General features: G+C 42.2%; 1 protein-coding gene across 1 annotated transcript in view; it reads left to right on the forward strand.

Moving 5' to 3' along the window:
- Window positions 1-24,098, forward strand: part of MICU1 (mitochondrial calcium uptake 1) — a 209,022-nt gene that overhangs the window by 144,618 nt on the left and 40,306 nt on the right. Inside the window, exons 9-10 of the mRNA XM_075534108.1 lie at window positions 4,543-4,680; window positions 16,870-16,978. Of these exons, the coding sequence (XP_075390223.1) occupies window positions 4,543-4,680; window positions 16,870-16,978 (247 nt within the window). The remainder of the gene's footprint in view (window positions 1-4,542; window positions 4,681-16,869; window positions 16,979-24,098) is intronic.

Genomic DNA, 24,098 nt, shown 5'->3' on the forward strand with positions numbered 1-24,098 from the left:
TTGCCAATCGGTCTCAGCAGCAATGGTGTGATTGAACTCTCAAGAGCCAAATACGATCAGATCGGAAAACATAGATATGTTCAGCTCAGTGGTGTGCGACTCTTGTGCATTCCTTGCACGGTGCGGTTTAGGAACTAGCCAAGGCCTGGCAAGAATTATCATGGGTAAATACGTGTATTAGGGAAGAATGTGTTCAGGCCAGTCTCTGAAAGTAATAAATGAAGAAAAATGATGTTGAACTTTACATTTGTTGGAATGTGTTAACCTCAAGAGACTTCGGTGAATCAAGAGCCGTTTGTAGATGCTGATTTCTTTTTCTTTTTGCTGGTTTCCTAATCTTATTTTTGACATTTGTTTTGTGACATACATATTTTCTTCTCTTCCTGGCTCCTCACCTTCTTTAAATCATTTCACCTGGACTTGTATAGCCCATCTGTCTTTCCAAAAGGTCACCCCTGCTCCCCACAAGGGGCAAGGAGCATCGTATAGCCAGAAAGCCAGGGAAAATCTTGCTGACAGTTTTTTGGCTCTTCTGCCCCGGCCCCTTCCTGCCTCTCCTGCAGCTCTCGGGATGGCCGGAAGACAGCAGCTCGCGCTCGGTGATTTCAGCAGAGAGGCTGGGCTCCTCAGCTCCCCCAGACACAGATAAGCAACGCAAACGGTGGATAATGTGTTAGAAAGCACACATTCTTCGTCATGGGATTGAATAGAATAAAATTCTAAAGTGCTAGTAAATATCTTCATTGCTTCCAAACATAAAACTAAAAGCTTTTTATAGAGTGGATAATTTGTAATAATTTGCCTTTCCCCCCAAAGCCCCCTCCCTTGAGCCCCCATGTATCAGGCACAGCATGCACGACGGGGGCATGGTGCTCTAAGAATGCACTCACGGGTTGTCTGGGTGTCAGATGCGCATTTCACCCCTAGGGCTACATGTTGGTTAGCTGTTGCCCTTGAAAATTTATTCCTAAGGTGGGTCCTTGATAACTCCCTCGCCTAGGCTAGTGAATAAATGTTGAATGAACAGCACCTTTGCTCAGGTCTGTTTCCTATATTTACTTGTAAAGAAAAAAAACTTCCTTACTACCTCTGGCAAAGTTTAAGATCTTAAAAAGAACACAAGCTCTCCTCAAACCAAAACCACTGCCACGGAGCCCATTCCAGCTCAGAAGTGAACTGCCCTGTAGGTTTCCAAGACTGTAACTCTTTTTTTTTTTTTTAATCATTTTACTGGGGGCTCGTACAATTCTTATCACAATCCATACATACATCCATTGTGTCAAGAACATATATACATTTGTTGCCATCATCATTCTCAAAACTTTGCCTTCAACTTGAGCCCTTAATGTCTGCTGCTCATTTTCCCCTCCCTCCCCACTTCCCCCACCTCATGAACCCTTCATCATTCATATATTATTATTATTTTGTCATATAATGCACTGTCTGACATCTCCCCCCCCCCCTCTTCTCTACTGTCCCTCCCCCAGGGAGGAGGCTATATGTAGATTCCTGTAGTCAGTTCCCCCTGTTTACCCTACATTCTTCCACCCTCCAGGCATCGCCACTCTCATCACTGGTTCTGGAGGAGTCATCTGTCCTGGATTCCCTGTGTTTCCAGTTGCTCTCTGTACCAATCTTTACAGCAGAAGAAAGCCTTCCCTTTCTCCCAAGGAGCTGCTGCTCCCAAGGTTGCAAACTGCTGGCCTCGCCCCTAGCAGCCGAGTGCATAACACACGATGCCACTAGGGGTCCCTCACATAACTACTCAGAGAACGAAAAATCCCTGCCGTTGAGCGGGTTCTGTCTCATAGGGGCCCCACAGGCCAGGGTAGAACTGGCCGGAGCAGACAGCTGCTGCTTGCTCTTCCTCTCTTCCACCACAGCGGACATCCCTTAGATGTCCGTGTGCACATGCCCTCACTCTGGGAGGATGGAACTCACTGCACGGCACGTTCCTCATCACAGTTGCCTTCACTTGCTGCTTGTGTAGTTTCAAATCATGAAAAAGCTTCAAGCTTTTCCTAATAACTTTGAAGCCAGCCACACTACATTCATGGGCACTTGGAATTTCATCGTGTTTTTTTAATCTCTTTAGGGTTCTAACCACCTTTCTAAAGTAATGATAAGTAAAAGAGCTCATCAGTAGAAACACCTGGGCTTACAGACAGTTAGTAGAGAAATGCAGATTTGAGCATTGGAATTGCTCCTTGGGGCTCTCTGCTGGAAGTCATTTGTGCTGTATGTGAAGCTTAGCAGAAGTGGGGTCAGTGCCCCCAAGGAGAACCGAGAGATGACGGCCTTTCAGAAGACTGGAGCAAGTTGCAGCTACCGCCCAAACTAATGAGCAAGAAATAGTTCAACCATGAATTTATCTTGAGAGAGAAACCTTAAGGCTCATAATTCAGACGTCCGGGGTTTCCCCACAGCTGTGCACTCTCCCAGCAAAGAGTGGAAGGATGCACTCTGAGAGCTGAAGCCGAGAGCAAAGGCCACAGGTTTGTCCCCCACCCTGGAGGATGTGCAGAGACACGGTGCATGCCCAATGTTTGTCTCGGGGCCACGTTTCCCTGCAAATCTGATCGGAATCCTGCAGAAAGCCTGTCCATTTGCAAAATTTATTTCAGAATGGTAAATTGAACCATAAATCAAACAAATTGAATCTTGAAAACTCTGGTATTGTCAAAATTAATTAGCCCTGGAGGAATGATGGTATTTCCATCATGAAATATCGAGTGGTTGTGTTGAAAAAAAGGCTTTCACTTAATATTGATGTTGCTAATTTTGAGGGAAAATAGTCTGGCTTCTTACCTAAATATGACTAAACTCCATGGCCTCCAATCAGTTTATCCAAAATACCCTCACAGTCACCTCTAGTTTGTATATGCAGTACTACTTACAAGGATGAGACAGTAGTCTTTGGACCCAGATAGAGCTGAGTTTGAATTCTAGTTCTTCCATATACAGTTGCGTGTTGCCTCAGTTTCTCATCTGTAAAGTGAAACTAATATTTGCCCTGTAGACCTACTACCCACTGCTGTCGAGTCGATTCTGGCTCATAGCAACCTTATAGGACAAAGCAGAACTGCTCCTTCAGGTTCCCTAGGCTGTCTTTTCCAGAAAAGATGTGTCTTTTCCAATCAGATAGCCTCATCTTTCTCCTGCAAAGCAGCTTGTTTCTGGGTTTGAACCACCAACCTTGCAGTTAGCAGCTAACACTGAACTCACTGCATCACCAGGGCGCCTTCTCCATAGAGTAGTGACTGAATTTAGAAATACGTGCGCACAGTGCCTTGCCCGTAGTACATGCCCACAGTACAGCCATTATTCAAACATAGTGCTGGTGTCTTGCTCCCTGACACAGTCTCACCAATGAGGAAATAAATTAAGATTTCATTCTACTTACTCAGCTGAGGAAGTGAGAATTTCACTCTTGAATGTGCACTTCCCTGTTTAGTGTCTCATATGTAAGTTTCATCTCCATACTAAAGCGTAAGATCCCTGGAACAGAAGCTCAGTGCTGGGCCACTAGTAGACAGACATCCAAGGAGCGCTTGTTGACATGACTTAGTCAGCCACCTCGTAGGTCTGTGAGAGTAAGGTTACGCTCTGCCACAGAGGAATCTGAAGGTTTCCTGGTAGTCGTTATTTTCCCACAAGACCACAGAGAAATGTTGCCACCTGTAAATTGCTTTGCTTTCTAATTGGTTTCGTAGTACAGCTTCAGCCGTTTTATTACTTATGCTTTTGTAAGTGTCATTAGCGCTGCAACTGGGGCTGAGATAACGTTCTTTTTCCCTCCATTCATAAATGAAAACCTAAATTATCTGGTAATCACTTAGATTGTGGTGAGGTCCTGTATAATTAACCTTCCATCTGCATATTTAAATATATTCAATGTTTTCTCGGTAGCTTTTAGGTTAGTAAGTCTAATTAAGGCATTCGGCACGGTATGCTCTCTCACACACATACACCCCCCCCCCCCAATTTCTACTGAAATCCTAGTTTTTAGTTGCTGCTTTTGGGCAAACTTGACAATTTACTGCTCTCCTTTGAAATCCATACAAGTCTCAGTGAGTATACAAGTAACACTATTAATAAGTACAGATTAAGGGATAGTAATTACCTTCTGAGTCTTCTCTAAGGAACAAGAGCAGAGATGATCCTAAGAGCATTTATTCCTAATAAAGGCATTGAATGGGCATGGGGTTTTAAAATTGTTTTTAATCCCTACAAGTATATTCATGATCTGTGAGGTAGATGAGATATTGTAGCAGCTGTTTTATCCCTGAGGGAATTGAGGCCCAGAGTAGTTGAGTGACTTTCCCGAAGTCATCATTAATTAGTGACAAAGTTAGCATAAGAACCTGGATCTTCTGTTTCTACTGTGAATAATTTTTTCAGATCTTGCTTAAAATTTTAATTTAAGCAGACCGTCTCCGACGTTGGCTATTTTCTGCCATCTAAAACAATGGATCATTTTCTATTCCACATCAAATTATTTTCCACCTGACCCCAAGAATACTCTTTTGGCTTCCCTTCCAGTTTGAACGCCATGACCCTGTGGATGGGAGAATTACTGAGAGGCAGTTCGGTGGCATGCTGTTGGCCTACAGTGGAGTGCAGTCCAAGAAACTGACCGCCATGCAAAAACAGCTCAAGAGACACTTCAAAGAAGGAAAGGTAGGTGGCTTTACCTGGAGGAAGAAAAGGAGCCATGGGAACATAGGGAGATTGCCAAGGTCTGAACATAACCATGAGAGTATGTCTTCAACCAAGAATTCTGATTAATTCATCTCTAATACCAGACCCAAAGGGATAGAAAAAATGAGACCAAGGAAGGAAGGAAGAGAAGAGAGTCCAAACTAGTTCTCAGGATTCTCCTCTGGGCTGAGAGTGGTGGCATCAGGAACTGAGAGGAAGGAGTTGGCGTAGTAGGGAAGAAAGAGATCAGTTGCAAGCAACATAAGTTGCCTGTGGGCTATCCAGTTAAAGACTGTCCACACGCAGATGGGGATTCAAATCTACAGCCATCACGCCATTAAAGCTGAGACCATGAGAGTGTCCAGGGAGGGTAGTATATGGAAGAGAACTAGGGGTCAAGGGTAGAATCCAGTGGAACACTGACATGTCAGCATTTCAGAAAGGAAATCTAGACAAAATACAAAAATATTTAGAGTGAGAAGTGACATCAAACCGAGGAAGTACAGGGTCCAGAAACAGGTCTCTTGCTACGGAGAAGGCCCAATAAGATAAAGAAATGTGTGACCTCCTCCCTGGGGATGGACACAGAGAAGTGGGTGAAGGGAGGCGTCAGACAGGACAAGATATGACAAAATAATAATTTGTAAATTAACAAGGGCTCATAAGGGAAGGGGAAGCGGGGAGGGAGGGAAAAATGAGGAGCTGATGCCAGGGGCTTAGGTGGAGAGCAAATGTTTTGAGAATGATGAGGGCAATGAATGTACAGATGTGCTTTACACAATTGATGCATGTATGGATTGTGATAAGAGTTGTATGAGCCCCTAATAAAATGATTAAAAACAAACAAACCTAGGGGCAAGGGAAAAAATGTTTTGGAAATGTTGATGGCAACATATACAAGTGTGCTTAATACAATTGAATGATGGATTGTGATATGGTTTCTTAGAACCCCCTCCCAATAAAATGATTAGTTAAAATATAAAATTTTAAAAAGATGATAAACATCCATTGGTTTGGGTGAAATGGTAATGATTGGAGATCTTTGGTGGAGCTACTTCACTAGAATGGTGCCGTTAGAAGGGATGTTAGAACGAGAAGTAAGAAGCCGAGAAAAGGAGGCCGGAAATGCCATAGGCAGACACTCCGAGGCAGGAACGACAAACTATGTGCGTGAGAAGCTGGTAAGAGACTAATGTGACAAACAGGCAAATAGCCTGAGATGAGGCTGGAGAGGAAGAGCCTGGTTGGGACATGTAGGGCCTTTTAGGCACGGAAGGAGTTTTGACTGGGTTCACAGGACAGCGGGAATGCAGAGGGCTGTGAGCAATCACATGACATGGTTGTATCTGTTTATATTTTGTGTGGAAAGGAATAAACAATAGAACTTGAGGTTCTTATAAGAGAACTTTGGAAGAAAAATGATTGAAAGTGTTTTTGCGCAGCCCCGAGATTGACGATTATGAATTTCCGTGGTGCTAGTCAACACTGGTCTCTGATAGCCTCCATGGCAAAGGCAGTTTATGAAACTAAGTCTGCAAGGGGCTTACCAAGCGGGGTGGTATGGACAAGCTAAAGCAGGAGCTAGTTAACTTGATGATCGTCATCAAGATCGTACTTGCACACTCTGCATGTGCACACACATACGCACACCTTTTCAGTGGACAGTGATCACCATCTGACTGTGACAGAAATTAATCAGCACTAAAAATGTGCCATGAGAGATTATTGAAATAGTGTAGTGAAGTAGAGAGCCAGAAGATTTGAGTTCAAGTCCTGCCTCAGATTGCATATACATTAGACACTTAACCAATTGACCACATGAATTAAGTGGTTTGGTTTGGATGCTCATAAGAACCTATCCAGGTTTAAAGACTCAGTAATTGAAAATGAGAAATTGTGCTTGTCTCAGCTTTCTTGGTTATTATAAGAATTCTTATAAATAACATTGTCCTAACTCACTCAAACCAAAGTCCCTGCCATCGAGTCAGTGCTGACGCATAACGACCCCCTGTAGGTTTCCAAGACTGTAACTGCTTAGGGAATAGGAAAGCCTAGTCTTCCTCCCGAGGAGCTACTGGTGGTTTCAAACTGCCAACCTTGCGAAGTCCAACCACTACGGCACCAGGGCTCCTACTAACATTGCTGTATCGTGGTAAAAAGTAGTTCTTATCAGGTCGTCTCTTTCCGCCTGCTCTTGAATGCTGAGAAACTCTGGACACGTCTGGGCTCTGAGAGAAAAGGTTGCACCTCCGAGCTCCTTCCGCCTGTTCCCACAGCAGGCTTGCTATTGGCAGGGAGCAGTCAGGGGAGAAAGGCCTGAGGATCGTCGTCAACAGAAAGTGACAGAAGAAAGTTTTTCTATACTACCCAGTGCACAGCTCGTATTGATTACAGTGTGTAGGAGTGTTTGTTGTAGTACTTAGCAGAGTGTCTGTGTTAAGAACCACTCCTAAAGAGAAAAGAAACACTCTTTTGACCAGATTTATTTTTTAATGTTTGAAAAAAAATGTTTGACATTGATTTGAGCGTTAGAGTTTGTTATGTATCATGATCTGATACTTTATTATTTTATTATGAATCAGTGAGTTGGGTTAGAGACAACCTTCTCAATGGAATAGAGTACTTCAGCTTTGGTGGGAATTCATTTAGGACTTGGGGCCTTGCACAAGAGTTCTAAAGTAAAGGGGCAAATATTAACAGATGACGAAAACCTAGGGAGCTAAATTACTCTGGGGTAGAATGTCTAGCCTGCTTGAAGGAGGAGATTGAGATGGAGTCATTTGCGAACATAGCAGTGAACTAAAATGAGGCTTAATGAAAGGCCTTGGGCCTAAGGTTACTACTCCATCTCTATAAGACCATTTCCCATGAAAAGGGAGTAGCCTTCTGCTTGTTAATTGCTTCTTCTGTTCTGTTTTGTGGTTTGATGCCATTTTCATCTGACTCATGTTGCTCACTTCAGTGTGGAGCTCGGTATCACGAAATGAAACCAGACCTAAAAGACTGCAGGACCGACTTGTGTCTAAGTAATTATGTGCAGTGCTTCAGACTCCTGTTTCTTGTTCTGTCTTTCTAGCAACCTTGTAAGATTGTGTTTTGCTTTGTGAACACAGAAACATAGAAAAGATCCTAATGACCCAGCCCCAGTCTGGGTTTATCCAAGGCTTCCTGCCGCAGACCCTGGCCCTCCAGGCAGGGTGCACTCCCCTAGCATACTCTTCCAGTCAAAAACATACGTTCCCAAACTTACTTGGCCTTCCACCCTTTTTTCAGAAAAGAAATTACCCAGCACACCCCCACAACAATTAAAAACATTAATAATGTAGCCCATAATCCAGGATCTGCTTTTGTAGCCCCCCTGGATCATTCCAGAGTCCCCCCTCCAGAGCATGGTATCGCCTTCTGTGGGAAACAGTCCACTAAAGCAGTATTTGGCATCGCCACCTCATAAAAGGATCACCTTGGGGAAGACCTAAGAAGTATGGTGGCCAGAGCTGCCTTCAAACCAGTTAAATGTGACATTCAGTGGGTTGGGCCCAAGCACCAGTGGTTTGGTTTGGCTTTTAATCTATTCCTCAGGTGAGTCCATTGTGCAGCCATCCTCTGCTCTGAGGGTGCTGTGCTCCATCGGTGTTTCTAGCTGTTTTATCCCTGAGTAACAGCTAAAGCTCGTGGTAGTTAAAGCTCTTGGTTGCTGAGAGGTCAGTGGCTCAAACCCACCAGGTGTCCATCAGAGAAAGCCTCTCAGTCTGCTTCCTTAGAGAGCACAGCCGTGAAAGCCCCAAGAGGCAGTCTGCCTGGACCCCATCTGGTCTCTGGTGTCAGAATCAACTAGGCAGTGGGTTTGGAGTTTCGTTTTGTTTTTGGCATTAACGGGAAATTTTTCTCTACTGGGGCTCTGAGTAATTACCATATGCTTTTATTTCACACAGACAGGTTTTAGAGATCTTAGAGGCTTAATTCACAGTCATGGTTCTCTGTATTATGAGTGTTGAAGCAGTTAAACTTTAATAATTTTTTTAAACTTTAATAATTTTTAGATTTAAGGCAGAGATTAAAAGTTACATTCAGTTCAGTTCATTGGCCAGAGATCATTGTGTGCAGGGTGCTGTGAGAACAATAAAAGATGAACAGAAACATCCCCTGTCCCCAATCAATATATAGTCTGTAATAGTCTAGTGGGCGAAAACGAATTTGCAAAGAATTGTAACTTCATAGATATTATTGAGCCCCTACTATGTGCCAAGTACTCATCTAAATATTGGGGACACGGTAATTACGGGAACCAGAAAAGTCTCGGCCCTCATAGAGCTTACATTGCTCATGGAAGAAGACTGATATTCAGCAAGGAGGCTTCAGAGACGGTGGAAATGTTTCATTCTCTTCCAGTACCGTTTTTTCATGAACGTTGTGAAGCCCCATCTTATATGCTGACATTACTTCAATTCTCCCTGAGTATCACAGCAATCCTGCTGGTTAAAGAGATCCCCGCTTTCCAGGTACGATGTGCTTCCTGGGACGTACGTATTTAAGATCACTTAAGACGCAATTAAGAGATGGCACTCCAACAGAACTGTAATTATCTCTCTACTAATGAGCCTGTTTATTGCTGCTCCTTGTTCTCTGAGTTGCAGTCAACCTGATGACAGTGAGTTTGCTTTATTTGTTTTGTTTTGTTTTGTTTTGCTCTCTGTGACCTGAATAAACTCAAGGTTTGGGGAGAAATTAGAAAATCATTGTCATTGGACTCTAGCTGCTAGTTCTTGGGAGAGAGCTATGAAGGTAAAATGTGGGATCAGATGCGGAGGATCCTCAATGCTAGACAAAGAAGTTTAAGTTTTATCCCAGTTGACAGTGAGAAATTATTTAAAAAATGAGCGGAAGGGTTAAAGATACGGAAAAATGGTGTTTTAAGAGGATTAAATACGGAGAGAAATCAAAGTGTTAGATAGACGTGGTATACTTTCTCCTGCTGCCAGGTACCACCTGGGGTTTGCAATGTGTAGACGCTGTGTCGGAGCAGAAGATAGTGGTATCTCTGGAGACACTGCTGTCAAGAATGAGGCGCCATGTGTTTAGTTGTTGACTGTTTGCCTCCCTCCCCCAGGACTGTAAGCTCTGTGGGCACAGACCGATTCTCCCATCTGCGGGGCCCCCAATATTTAGATGAGCACTTGCCACACAATAAGGACTCAGTAAATAGCTATGAAGTGACAGTCCGTTGAATACACAGTTTCCTCTAGCATTCTACTAGACTATACAGACTACATTTTTTGAGAATAAGGAATGTTTTTGTTCATCTTTTATCTTTCTCATAACATCTGGCTTAAGTGTCTTCTTGCACATTGCGGTCTCTGGCCATTTAACTAAATTGTAACTTTTTAATTTCATCCTAAATTTCAGTTACCTAAGAAGTTGCTAATTGTAACCACATGTCAGGGATTGAAGGGGCTTGCTTGGTACTGGATAGCACTTTATATCATGATCACGTATTACCTGGTACAGAAATATTAATTTATATTAAAAAATTTTAATTAAAGTAAGGAAGTTGACAGATAACACATGGTAAGACTGGTAGGAGGCATGCAATAGGTTAAGAAAGAGAAAGGAGGTAATTTTATCTTGCCAGTGATTCATAGAGAGAATGTGAGCAATTGGACTGATTCCCAGCCAGTGGCTGTGCTATGACTGATGAGAAGCGAGAGAATGATCCGTTTCAGGCTGTTTGTTCTCTTCCATGGCCAGTCATCACCAGACACTCTTACAGCTCCCTCCAGAGGGAACCAAAGTTTTCTGACCCCTCTTATCTACTCTGACTGCTTTTCTTTCTCCCCTTTCACCTACCCTCCCTCCTTCCTTCCTTCCTTTCATCCATCCTTTAAGGGTTTTATTGAGGGATAATGTATATACTATGAAATTCACGGTTTAGGTGGATCATTAGATGGTTTTTAGTAAATATGCAGAGGTATGCACCCATCACTACAGTGCCATTTTAAAACATTTTCATCACACCACTAAGCTCTCTCATGCTACTGTACATTTCCCAGTGGCAGATAATGTGGTTTATATTGTACTGTTTTTCAAAATCATTGCAATGAATAGCCACTACATTCAAACTGTTCTCTGTCCGTGGGCCCCTACTCAAATACTCCCTTAACACAAGAACACTTTGTTCTAACAATTCGGCAGTGTGAGATGCTCGCCTTCCTGGCACAATCACTGAAGACAACAGGTGCACAAGCAGATGTGGTGAAGAAAGCTGATGGTGCCCAGCTATCAAAAGATATAGCATCTGGGGTCTTAAAGGCTTGAAGGTAAACAAGCAGCCATCTAGCTGAGAAGCAACAAAACCCACATGGAAGAACCACGCCAGCCTGTGAGATCACAACGCACCGAAGGGATCAGTTATCAGGCATCAAAGACCAAAAAAATTCATAGCATTATGAATGAGAGGGAGTGCAGAGTGGGTACCAGGGCCAATCTGTGGGAAATTGGACATCCCCTTGTAGAAGGGTCACAGGGAGGAGATGAGCCGGTCAGGGTGCAGTGTAGCAATGACGAAACATACAATTTTCTTCTAGTTCTTGAATGCTTCCTACCCCCTCACACACACACATACACACACCCACTATCATGATCCCAATTCTACCTTACAAATCAGGCTGGATCCAAGGATATACACTGGTACAAATAGTAACTGGAAACACAGGGAATCCAGGACAGATGAGCCTCTCAGAACCATTGGTGAGAGTGGCGATACCGGGGGGTAGAGGGTAGGTGAGGGAGAAAGGGAGAACAGATTATAAAGATCTATATGTAACCTCCTCCCTGGGGGACTGACAGCGGAGAAGTGGGTGAAGGGAGATGTCGGACGGTATAAGTATGACAAAATAATCATTAATAAATTATCAAGGGTTCATTGGGGAGGGGGGATCAGGGAGGGAGGAGAAAAAATGAGCTGATACCAAGGGCTCAAGTAGAAAGCATATGTTTTGAGAATGATGATGGAAACAAATGTACAAAAGTACTTGACACAATGGATGTATGTGTGGATTGTGGTAAGAGCTGTACAAGCCCCCAATAAAATGATTTATTTTTTAAAATTGTTCTCTGCCCATCTTCAAATAGTTTTCAATGCAAGCACTCTGGTCTTGAGATATTGGTATTTGTTGTTTCAAAATAAATTGACTAAAACATTTGAGATTATATCAGAGTACAAAACATTTTCTCTACCATGACCATCCTTTTTTTTTTTTAGGAATTTCTAGTTTAACTTTTCAACCTGAAAAACACTGTCAATAATAAAACTCAGTTATTTAAAACACCATCCATGGAAATCTGTATCTTAATAAGAAAAGTAAAATACGGTTTAGCATGTCCTCTGTGCCCTTTCTTTTATTATAAAAATATAGACACACAAGATAGCATGTTTTGTTAGAGAGACACTAAAGATTGGTGTCAGTGGAGCCATCTCTAGCAGTGATATTACGGAACCTGGGTTTGTGGTCCAGTGGGGTTCCCCTCTATGAGGTTGATTCTGGCCTTTGGCTTGCAATGTGTAACATACTGTGTCCTCCAAATAAGGAAGGAGACCTACAGTCTAAGTAAAAAAAAATGACTCAACCTCCCTCATCACAAGAACACTTTGTTCTAGATGCTCACCTTTCCCACACAATCGCTGAAGAGAAAATGGGTGCCTTAGCAAATGTGTTGAAGAAAGCTGATGGTGCCCAGATATTACAAGATATAATGTCTAGGGTCTTAAAGCTTGAAGTTAAACAAGCAGCCATCTAGCAGCAAAGTAACAAGCCCACATGGAAGAAGCACACCAACTTGTGTGATCACAAGCAGGGAGTTGATAGGAAGGATCAGGTATCTGACATCAAAGACCCAAAACAAGCAACCATTTTGATGTGAAAAATGGGGTCAGAATGGAGACCCAAAGCCCATCCGTAAATTATTGGGCATTCCCTCACAGAAGGGTCACAAGGAAGGGATGAGCCAGCCAGGGTTCCAAATAACACTGAAGAAACACACATTTTTTTCATGCTTTCCCCTGCCTCCCCACAATCATTACCCCAGTTCTACCTTACAAATCTGACTAGACAGAGCATGTACTGTAATGTAGATAACAGCTCTCGACACCCAGAATCCAGGACAGATAAATCCCTCAGGAACAGTAATGGGGTTAGTGATACCATGAGGGTAGGAGAAGGTGACAAATAACAAACAACAGAAACATGGGTGAAGGGAGACAGTGGACGGTGTAAGATATAAAAATAATTTATAGTTTATCAAGGGTTTGTGAGGGGGAGAGGGGAGAAGAGGAGCTTATACCAAGGGCTCAAGTAGAAAGAAAATGTTTCGGAAATGATGATGGCAATATATGTACAAATCTGCTTGATACGATTGATGTATGAATTGTTATAAGAGTGGTAAAAGCCCCCAATAAAATGAGTTAAGTAAAAAAAAAAAAGGAAAGAAAATGACTCAAGATAGGGAAAATTTACTTAATTCAAAGCCTTCCAGTTTCACTGCCAAAACTTGAGTGTACTACACAGTGAGTCCGTGGGGTACCCAGTGAGTGAATACTGGGATACAGATGTACCACTGGTCATAATTACCAGAAACTGGACACAGTCCAAGTCGCCATTAGCAATAGAATAGGTAAGCAAATTGCATTCTATGCATATGATGGCGTTCTCTATAGCAATAAAAAAGAATCAACTACAGATAAACACAAATGCACGGACAAATCTTGAGAGGAGCTGTGTAGAACAGAATGTAAACTGCATGATGCTATTTATAAAGTGAAAAAATATATTTCTGTTTAAGAATGCATAAATGAATAGTAACGCTATACAGAAAGGAAGGAAGTGAATCACCTGTAGGTCAAGGTAAGTACCAACCTGAGGGAGAGGGGAGTCTTTATGATTGGAAAATGGCATGTTGAAGGGAAGAGATTTCTGTGGTGCTGTTAATGTCTGTCTGTCTTTCTTGACCTGAATGTGAGTGCTCGTTTTACAACCATGTATATTTATGTTGCGGGTTTCTTTCTATGTGGTCATTATCCTACATAATAAAAAGTTTTTAAGTTCTGTGATTCTGAGGAAAAAATTATGAAAGGTGATTGGCATTTTCAGTCACCTCATAAGCATATGAAAAGTGGGCAGTGAATAAGGAGGGCCTGAGAAGAACTGATGCATCTGAATTATGAGGTTGCTTTTAGCCTTGGGCTTGCATCGTATAATATACTGTGACATCCAAGTAAGGAATGAGACCGACAGCCTACCGTTGGAGAAGAATATTGAAAGTTCCCCGGACTTCCATAAGAACAAACAAACCTGTCTTGGGGAGAATTATTGGGAGAGTGCTGCTTGAAAGTGAGGATGCTGAGATGTCATCTCACCTGTTGTCAGGAGAGAGAGCATTCCCTGGAAAAGGACAGGTCGGTAAGGTGAAAGAGAAAGCCCCTCAACAGGACAGATTGACACAGTGATTGCAACAGTGAACTCAAACGAAACAGCTGTGAGAACGGCACAGGACTGTGTTGATATGAGACGCCAACATGACACCTGGCAAAAACATGGAAAATAGTTTTTCCACGATCAGGTGACATAATCTCTCGTGTGTGTGTGTGCGCGCGCGCGGGGGCGTAATAGGCCAGCTCTCTGATTGATACAATGAAAATGATACCACTGGCCCAGTGTGGAGAGTGCCAGGAAAGAACTGTCGAGCAGGTTTAGATTGCCTGTATTCTGTTTCCTTATGACGGAGCCCCTGATACTCTGGCATATATGGAGATGGAAGGAAGGAGAGTGGCACGAAGTAGAAGTCATCAGGCAGCGTCTGCACTCTGTTAAGGACCTGGTGCTTGACGTAAAAGGCACTACCAGCGATACCGGCAGGGTAGAGGGAGGGTGGGTTGGAAAGGGGAACCGATTACAGGGATCTACATATAGCCTCCTTCCTGGGAGACAGAAAACAGAAAAGTGGGTGAAGGGAGATGTCGGACAGGTCAAGATATGACAATAATAATTTATAAATTATCAAGGTTTCATGAGGGAGGTGGAGCAGGGAGGGAGGGGGAAAATGAGGAGCTGATGCCAGGGGCTTACGTGGAGAGCAAATGTTTTGAGAATGATGAGAGCAATGAATGCACAAATGTGCTTTACACAATTGATGTATGTATGGATTGTGATGAGAATTGTATGAGCCCCTAATAAAACAATTTTATAAAAAGTGATTTAGCCATAGGGGGAAAAAAAGAAAATGTTCTAAAACTGATTGTGGTAATGATTGTACAATTATTCGTGATATTATTGAACTATTGTATTATATGTGGTTATATGCCAATAAAACAAAAAAACTTTATTTACAAAAAAAAAGGCACTAGCCTCATTGTCTGTGGCCCTTCCAAGGCACGCGTGTCATTCCAGCATATGTGTGAGCAGTGCAAACCCGGCGGATGGTGCCAGCCATTCTCCCTGGCAAAGGAGCGTCTTGAAGCCACGACTGGTACAGCTACCAGCTCTTGAGCCATCCTACAAAATAGAAGTTTTAGATAGAAATAGAGGTCAGCACATCTTTGAAAAGCGTTAAAATGAATTTCTTCAGTCACAGACTTGTGTCAGACTGAAGTTCAGTGACACATTGCTTTGTTAGTAGCTCTTAAGTTGAAATAATTAACAGCTTGCCAGTGCTTGAGTTCTGGAAAATAGTGACTTTGGGTGATATCACTGACTTTGGAGATTCCTTAATTGGCTAAATCCTCCGAAGCTTGGCTAGCCTGTGAGCAAATTATTAAAATGTAAGTCCTCCCTTGGTTTTAGCTAGTTACGATGTTCACGTGGCTGCAGCCCGCTTAGGTAGGGTCACAGTAGATGGTGTGTTTAATGGGAGAGTGCAAGCCCAGCAGAAACATTTTCTTTCTTTTACGTTTCCGAATTTTATTTTTATTTATTTATTTAATCATTTTATTGGGGCTTGTGCAACTCTTATCACAATCCATACATACATCCATTGTGTAAAGCACATTTGTTCATTCGTTGCCCTCATCATTCTCAAAACATTTGTTCTCCACTTAAGACCTTGGCATCAGCTCCTCATTTTTCCCCTCCTCACCCCCCTCATGAACCCTTGATAATTTATAATTATTTTGTCTTATCTTAAACTGTCCGACACCTCTCTTTATCCACTTTTCTGTTGTTTGCCCCACAGGGAAGAGGTTATATGTAGATCCTTGTAATTGGTTCCCCTTTTCTAATCTACCCTCCCAGTATCACCACTCTCAGCACTGATCCTGAAGGGATCATCTGTCTTGGATTCCCTGTGTTTCCAGTTCCTATCTGTACCAGTGTACATCCTCTGATCTAGCCAGATTTGTAAGTTAGAATTGGGCTTATGATAGTGGGGTGAGGGGAGGAAGCATTTAGGAACTAGAGGAAAGTTGTGTTTCATCATTACTACACTGCACCCTGACTGGCTCATCATCTCCTCCCTGCGACCTTTCTGTAAGGGGATGTCCAGTTGCCTACAGATGGGCTTTGAGTCCCCACTCTGTACTACCCTTCATTCACAATGATAGGATTTTTTGTTCTTTGATGCCTGATACCTGATCCCTTTGACACCTCATGCTTGCACAGGCTGGTGTGCTTCTTCCATGTGGGCTTTGTTGCTTCTGAGCTAGATGGCCACTTGTTTACCCTTTCAAGCCTTTAAGACCCCAGACACTATATCTTTTGATAGCCGGGCACCATCAGCTTTCTTCACCACATTTGCTTATGCACCCATTTGTCTTCAGCTATCGTATCGGGGAGGTGAACACACAATGATATGCTTTTTGTTCTTTGATGACTGAAACCTGATCAGAGCAGAAACATTTTCACTAAAGATATCCATCCTTCACTGTAAGCGGTTTTATGTCAAGTTTTACAATGTGAGGGGGAAGTAATTATCCAATTTGCTTTTCTCATGATAAAACTCTTGCATTTTTGTTCCCCAAGATTATGTACAAATTTGACATTTCTTGACTCATTCATTCAGTCTCGGTTCTAAACATGAACATAAATCTTTGATTTATCGACATAAATAACTGCATTAAGATTGTATTTAGGATACATGCTCCTGTCTACTTTTGGATACATGTTCCTGTCTCTTCTCTTTCAGGGTTTAACATTTCAGGAGGTGGAGAACTTCTTTACTTTCCTAAAGAATATTAATGATGTGGACACTGCCTTGAGCTTCTACCATATGGCGGGGGCATCTCTTGATAAAGGTAATAAAATCCAAAAGTGGTCTTTTTTTTCTTTGCAGGTATAAACATTGACTCAATCTAATAATCTAATAAATAGGTAAATTTCCCTCTTTAAAATAATGTGCTTTTCTTGACATTGTGTTTTATTAGATTGCACAAATCTTGGATTTTACCCTGAGATACCAAACTTAGCAAATACGTTTTCTTACAAACTAAAGGCTCTAGTCAGGGCAGATACCCATCTTTTGATCTTACCCGTGGAATCGGCATCCAGGCTAAGGGGACAGCACATGAAACAGCCTGACTTCTCTCATCTGAGTTAGAGTGATGACATGACACGTACAAGGGTGCTTCAGACATTTGTGGAAAATTTGCATGATCTTTCATTCCATTTTTCCATGTGCTTTTTGACGTGTCCCATACAATGTAAAGTGGAAGTCTGTTCCAGTTCCTACAGGCAACTGTGAGAGAGCAGAGGAAGGGAAAGCACAAATCCTCTCTTGCCCCCCACCCAACATTTTATTTTGAACATTTTCAAACATCCAGAACCTTTAAATAACTTCAAAGAAAACATACTTGTATATATCCAATTCAATTTATATTTTGATATTATATATTCTTGGTCCCATTTCTGTCACATGTTCATTCTTCACAATCTCTCTGGATTTTTGATGCATTCAAAGTCAGCTGCAGGCAGAAATGCGCATCAACCCCTAAGCACTTCAGCACGGCTATCAGTAACTACACTCCGGTGTTTGTGGAAGTTCTTCATGCTGCTTCACAGTCAGTTTCTGTCCCCACCCACTCACCCAGAATCACTCATTAATTTTGCTTTTTCTAGAAATTCATACAAATGGAATTGTTAAAATGAATACTCTGAGATCTCCCTCAGCAAAGTGCTTTTGAGATCCATCTGAGTTATTGCATAGTCAGTAATTTATTTCTTTTGTTTTTTGATGAGTTGTATGAATTTCTAGAACAATCAAAAGTACTAAAAAAATTACTGTGTGATGTATGTATTGCTGTGTGGTTTTATCTTATATTTCTTAATGACTACTACCATTAAGCAGCTTTTTATGTTCCTTCCTAGACTTCAGTTACCTTTGGGAAAATGTCTGTTCAAGTCTATTGCCTTTTTTAAAAATTAAGGTGTCTATCTTTTTTATCATTGAGTTTTAGGAGTTTTTTTTATCTCTTCTGGACACAAACTTTTATCGCGTATAATTTTGCAAAGATGTGTTTAGTCTGTGGCTTGACTGTTCACTCTCCTAATGGTGCCGTTGATGAGCAGGTTGGTTTGGGATTTGTTCTTAATGAAGTCTAATTGATGGCATTGTTGGGTTTTGGTTATTACTGTCAGACTGACTTCTGTCTGTGAAGATAGTCACCTGTTTTCTTCTAGAAGCTTTATTGTTTTAGCTCTTTCATTGGCATATGACACAGTCGGTTAAATGTTGAAATACCAACCGAAGTCAGCAGTTCAAACCCATCAGCTACTCTGCAGGAGAAGAATGAGGTAGTCTGCTTCCAAAAGATTTACAGTCTTGGACATCCTATGTAGTAGTTCTACTCTGTCCTGTAGGGTCACTGAGTCGGAATCAACCAACGACAGGAAATTTGGTTTGCTTATTACCACATTTTTATGAAGCAATGTTGATGCATTACTATTAGTTCATAGTTTACACTAAGGCTTGATCTTTGGGTTGTGTAAGTCTTTGGCTTTTGTAGCCATCATCATATTTATATACAGTAGTTTTGCACCCTAAAAATTCCTCTGCTTATCCTGTGACGGTCATTCTGTTATATTTTGCTTATGCTTGTTTATAGTGGGGTGTATCTCAGAGGTGCATAGCCCTTGGGGGTCACCCTCTTGAAGTTGTGTTATTTGTTTCTCTGTTTTTCGGTAAATGGAACTCAGGGACGTTGAGCCATAGGGCGAGCAAATAGAACATGGGTTTCAGGCGGTGCGAGAGATAGGAGCGAAGAGGTGTCAAGAAGTCGAGGAAGGAAGAGTGTGTTTGGAGACTGATTATGGAAGCAATTGTACAATTGTGTTTGACGTGATTGAACTATAGAATGATGAGACATACGTATATATAACTCCCAAGTTACAGCAAATTTTAAAAAATAATAAATAAAAGCATAGATCCAGAAATGGGCTTTGGGCTCTTACTAAATCCTAGCTCCAACTTAAGAACAATCAGTTCTTACATCATGGCCCCACCTGATACTGGTCCTCGGGAAGGGAGCCCATAATTTACTGGTGCTGTAGCAAAATGTGTCAGAGCACTTAGATGGTGCCTGGCTAGCAGATACAATAGCATCTGGAGTCTTAAAGGCTTGTCTCCAAACAAGCAGCCTTCTTTCTAAGTGAGATGTCAGCTAAGTCCACATTAAAGAAGCACACCATCACCAGTCACCAAAGGATTGGCATCCATATAACCTGAAGTCGAAGGAGGGATCCGTGTCCGTCTAGAGTAGGAGAATCCGGTGGGCAGAAGGGGACGATGACAGTGGGAGCCTGAGGTTCCCCTGTGGAACGACACAGGAAAGAAGCCCCTGGAGACCTCCCCCGATCTAAAGTGGAGGGATGGGAGGAAAGCAGTCAGCAAACAGAGTGCTTAGAGAGAGGCGGACAGAAGATCAAAGACATGAATCTGAACTGAACAGTCAAAACTTTGTCAGTAGATCCCCCTCGGATGCAAGCTGGACCTGATCTGGTTTCCACAATTTTCTGTAACTTTGGTTTGTAGTGTTTGCTTCGATATGTGTTTGTTCGTATTAGAGTATATACCTCAGAGGTGTTAGGGCATGGAAGTCACCCTCTTGAAGCTGCGTTGTATGCTTTTCCACTTTCCAGCACGCAAAACCCAGGATTGATGAACCTACAGGGACAGCAAGGAGCATCGGGGGTTTGTGAGGAGGGACAGTGGTGGTGATGGGGTAGAAGGGAGACCCTGACAAGAAGTCCATGTAGAAAGAGAAGATTTGGAAACAGATTGTGGTAACAATTGTACATTCTACTTAACATGATTGAGCTCTGAAATGATCCCAACAACAAAATAAATCCTCTGCTTCATCGCTTTCCCCCTCTCACAATTCCAGCCCTCTCCAAATTGTTAAAAAGCACTGATCTTTTCACTTTCTCAATGGTTTTACCTTTTCCAAGATGTAATGTAATTGGAATTATTAATGAGGGCTTTTAAGTCATTTGTGAGAAAATCTCATTATCTTTTTATTTATTTGTTTGGGTGTTTTTTTATTTAAATCATTTTATTGGGGCTCATACAACTCTTATCACAATCCATACATACATCAATTGTGTAAAGTACACTTATACATTCGTTGCCCTCATCATTCTCAAAATTTACCTTCCACTTGGGTTCCTGGAATCAGCTCCTCATTTTCCTTTTGTCCCTCCCCTCTCATTATCTTCTAATTGCATTTTTCCAGAAAATTTTTTAAAATATAATTTTATTGAGGGTTCTTATAGCTCTGTAACAACCCATACATTAATTGTATCAAGCGTATTTGTACATATGTTTCCATCATTATTTTAAAAATATTTACATTCTATTTGAACCCTTGGTTATCAGCTCCTGTCCACCTCCCACCCTCGGGACCCCTTGGTACTTATAAATTATTACTTTCATGTCTGACACTGATTGCTGTCTCCCTTCCCCTGCGGTTTCTGCCCCCTTCCTCTCCCCGTCTTCCCCCCACCCTCCTGGTGTCGCTCCTCCCACTTCTATTCCTGAGGGTTATCCGACCTGCACTCCTTGTGTCCTGAGCTCTTCCCTGTACCTATTTCCACAAACGTTTTGAAGCCCCTTGTACAATGTAGTCATCTCAGACTGGCTTCTTTCACTTACACAATACATATTGGAAGTTCCTTACGTGTCATTTTATGGTTTGATCATTGAGTAATATTCCATTTTATGTGCCACCGTGTGTTTATCCTTTTGCATCAATTTTGTCAAATTGTGGGTTGTTGTTTTCAAATAATTCCATCTAAATTGTTGAATTTGTTGTTATAAAGCTGCTATAATACTTCCATATTATCTTGTAAATGGATGTGGGACTTCAAGCAGTTTATGCAAAAAAAGAATGAGAAGATGAGTTTTCCGTGAACTTCATGGAGCGCCTGAAATTTCCTTCATTCCCAATATTGATGGATTTGTTCTCTCTTTCTTTCTTATTCATTCTGCCTAGGTTATCAATTTTTATTGCTATTACAGAGAAAAACTTTAGAGTTCATTTTCTGTTTGGGTTGCAGTATATTGCATTGATTAATTTTAACTTACGGCTCTTACATTAGGTTCCATTTTTCTCACTCTTTAAAGTGGAAGTGTACTTTCCTCTTAGAAAATAGCCTCTTTAGAATGTAACTTTTTCTCTACACACTGCTGCTTCACATTTCACAAGTTTCGCTGTGTCACATCGTTTTTGTAATCCCACTTAAAACCTGTTTCTTTTCTTTATTTTTCCCCTTTGGTGACCCAGGCATTATTTTTAAGTGTTGCCAAAGGAAAGCTTACACGTGCCAGTGTTCAGGCAGGAAAGGACCATGTGTGACAGCAGCCCCGGGACACCCAGGGGGAAGGAGATAGAGTTAGAATCCTAAAGAATAGAAGATAGCAAGAACGCTCGGGAAAATAAAGGAAAGATTGTTTTTCCTAGAAATCTAAATAAACAAAGGAGATCATTAAATCCGCCAGTTATTTACAACAAGCTGTCCTCTTGAACAAAAAGGCCGGGAGATTTCTGTAACTGTTGTCCTCCAGGATCCTCTCACTCCGATAAAATTTAGCTTTGTCAGTGTGTTAACTTCCACATATTTGGGGGTTTTCCAGATATAGTATTATTAACTGACTTATCATTTAATTCCTTGTGGTCAGAGGACACACTGGTTCTACAGCACAGCCCAGGGGCGTGTTCTAGGGGCATTTGAAAAGAATGCGTCGTCTGCATGTGGGGTACATCAGTTGCCTTTGCAGTGATTCCTAGCATCCCTCTGTGAATCTGCACAGTGCTCCATAGGATTTTCAGGGGCTGGTTTTGGGACGTCAATATGCAAGCCTATTTTCTAAGCCATCTCTGGTTAGGCTTGAGCCTCCAGCCTTTGAGTACTAGCTGAGCACATTAACCATCTACACCACCCAAGGATTTGGGAGATAATACACACACACACACATATATATATACATATATTCACAACCATCAAGGTAATTCCAATTTACAGCAACCGTACAGCACTGGGTAGACCTGCCCTGTGGGTTTCTGAGGCTGTAACTCTTTGTGGGAGCAGGAAACCTCCTCTTCCTCCCACAGAGCAGCTGGCCTTGTGGTGGAAAACCACTGCATAACCCACCACGTCATCTGCTGCTCTGTAAATGTATTGGGTCAAGGTAATTAGTAGTATTGCTCAGATCATCTATGTCGTATGGCCTCTGTGCCCTTACTGATGGCAGCTCTCTCAGTTCTCTTAGTGGAAAGGGATGTTAAAATGCCCCAGTATGATTGAGTGGGTTTATTTTTCCTTTAAATGCTGTTAGCCTTTGTTTCCTCTATTTTGAACTCCGGTATCAAGTGCATACACGTTAGTAGTCATCATGCATTTTGAATAATTGGCCCGTTTAGCTTTGTGAAATGTTCCCCTTGAATAGCACTGGAAAGACGGTAAGGAATTGTGCCTGCTCTGACCCACCCCCACACACTGGGGTGAAACACGAAGACAGCACAACAGAGCAGCAAGGGGAGCGAAGCAATGAAGCCTCCAAGGAATCCTGGCAATAGACTCTGACTCACGACCAGGGCTTGGCACCTCACCAGACTGATCAGAAAGCATTCATAAGGGTCAGATAACAGACCTGCAACTATTTATAGTTTCACACACACACACACACACACACACACACACACACACACACACACACTCGTATCTTTCTATATAACATAGGATTGTTTACAATCCTGGGGACGAAACAACGGAACCGACAGTTCTGGGAGGACATGGAAAGGGAGAGGGGCGCCAACAAACCCAGGGACAAGAGTACAATGAGATCCAAAACGATGGTGAGGTGGGCGTAGAATGCCTGGTGGGGTTTGATCAAGTGCAATGTAGCTGCGAGGAATTCCTGAGAGCTGAATGAAGGTTGTAGATCATAGCGGGATAGGAGGAAAGTAAAAGTAAATAAGAGGAAAGAACTAGGAGGCAAAAGACATTTATAGAGGTCTAACTATAGGCATGTATCTATGTAAATATATTAATATACAACAATCAGGGTATAGGTCTATGTATATATATTTATATCTTAAGTATTAAGATAGCAGATGGACATTGGGCCTCTACTCAAGTCCTCCCTCAACGCAAGAACACTTGGTTCTAATAACCTGGCATTCTGTGATGCTCACTTCCCGACAAGATCACTGAAGACAAAATGGGTGCTTAAGCAAATGTGAAGAAAGCTGGTGGTGCCCAGCTATTAGAAGATATAGCATCTGCGTTCCTAAAGGCTTGAAGTTAAACAAGCAGTCATCTAGCAGGGAAGCAACAAAGCCCACATAAAAGAAGCACACCAGCCTGTGTGATCACAAGGTGTTGGCGAGTCAGGTATCAGTCATCATCAGAAGACCCAAAGCAAACATTCATATCGATATGAATGAGACGGTGCAGAGTGGAGCCCCAAAGCCCATCTGGAGACAGTTGGACATCCCCTCACAGAAGGATCACAAGCAAGGGAGGAGTCAGCCAGGGTATGCAGCATAACACCGTCGAAGCACTCAACATTCCTCTAGTTCTTTAATGCTTACCCCACCCCCCACTATTATGACCTCAATTCTACCTTACAGATCCGGCTGGACGAGAGCATGTATACTGGTACAGTTAATAGCTCTCCACATAAGGAATCCAGGACAGATAAGCCCCTCAGGAGCAGTAATGGGAGAAGTGATACCATGAGGATATTGTGGGGGAAGAGGAGAAAGGGGGAACCGATCGCAATGATTGACATATAGCCAACCACCACCACCACCCCAAGGGGGCCGAACAAAAACATGGGTGAAAGGAGACAGTGGTCAGTGTAAGATATGAAAATAATAATTTATCATTTATCAAGGGTTCACGAAGGCGGGAGGGTTG

This window comes from Tenrec ecaudatus, chromosome 16, assembly GCF_050624435.1.
Source record: "Tenrec ecaudatus isolate mTenEca1 chromosome 16, mTenEca1.hap1, whole genome shotgun sequence".
Classification (NCBI taxonomy): Eukaryota; Metazoa; Chordata; class Mammalia; order Afrosoricida; family Tenrecidae; genus Tenrec; species Tenrec ecaudatus.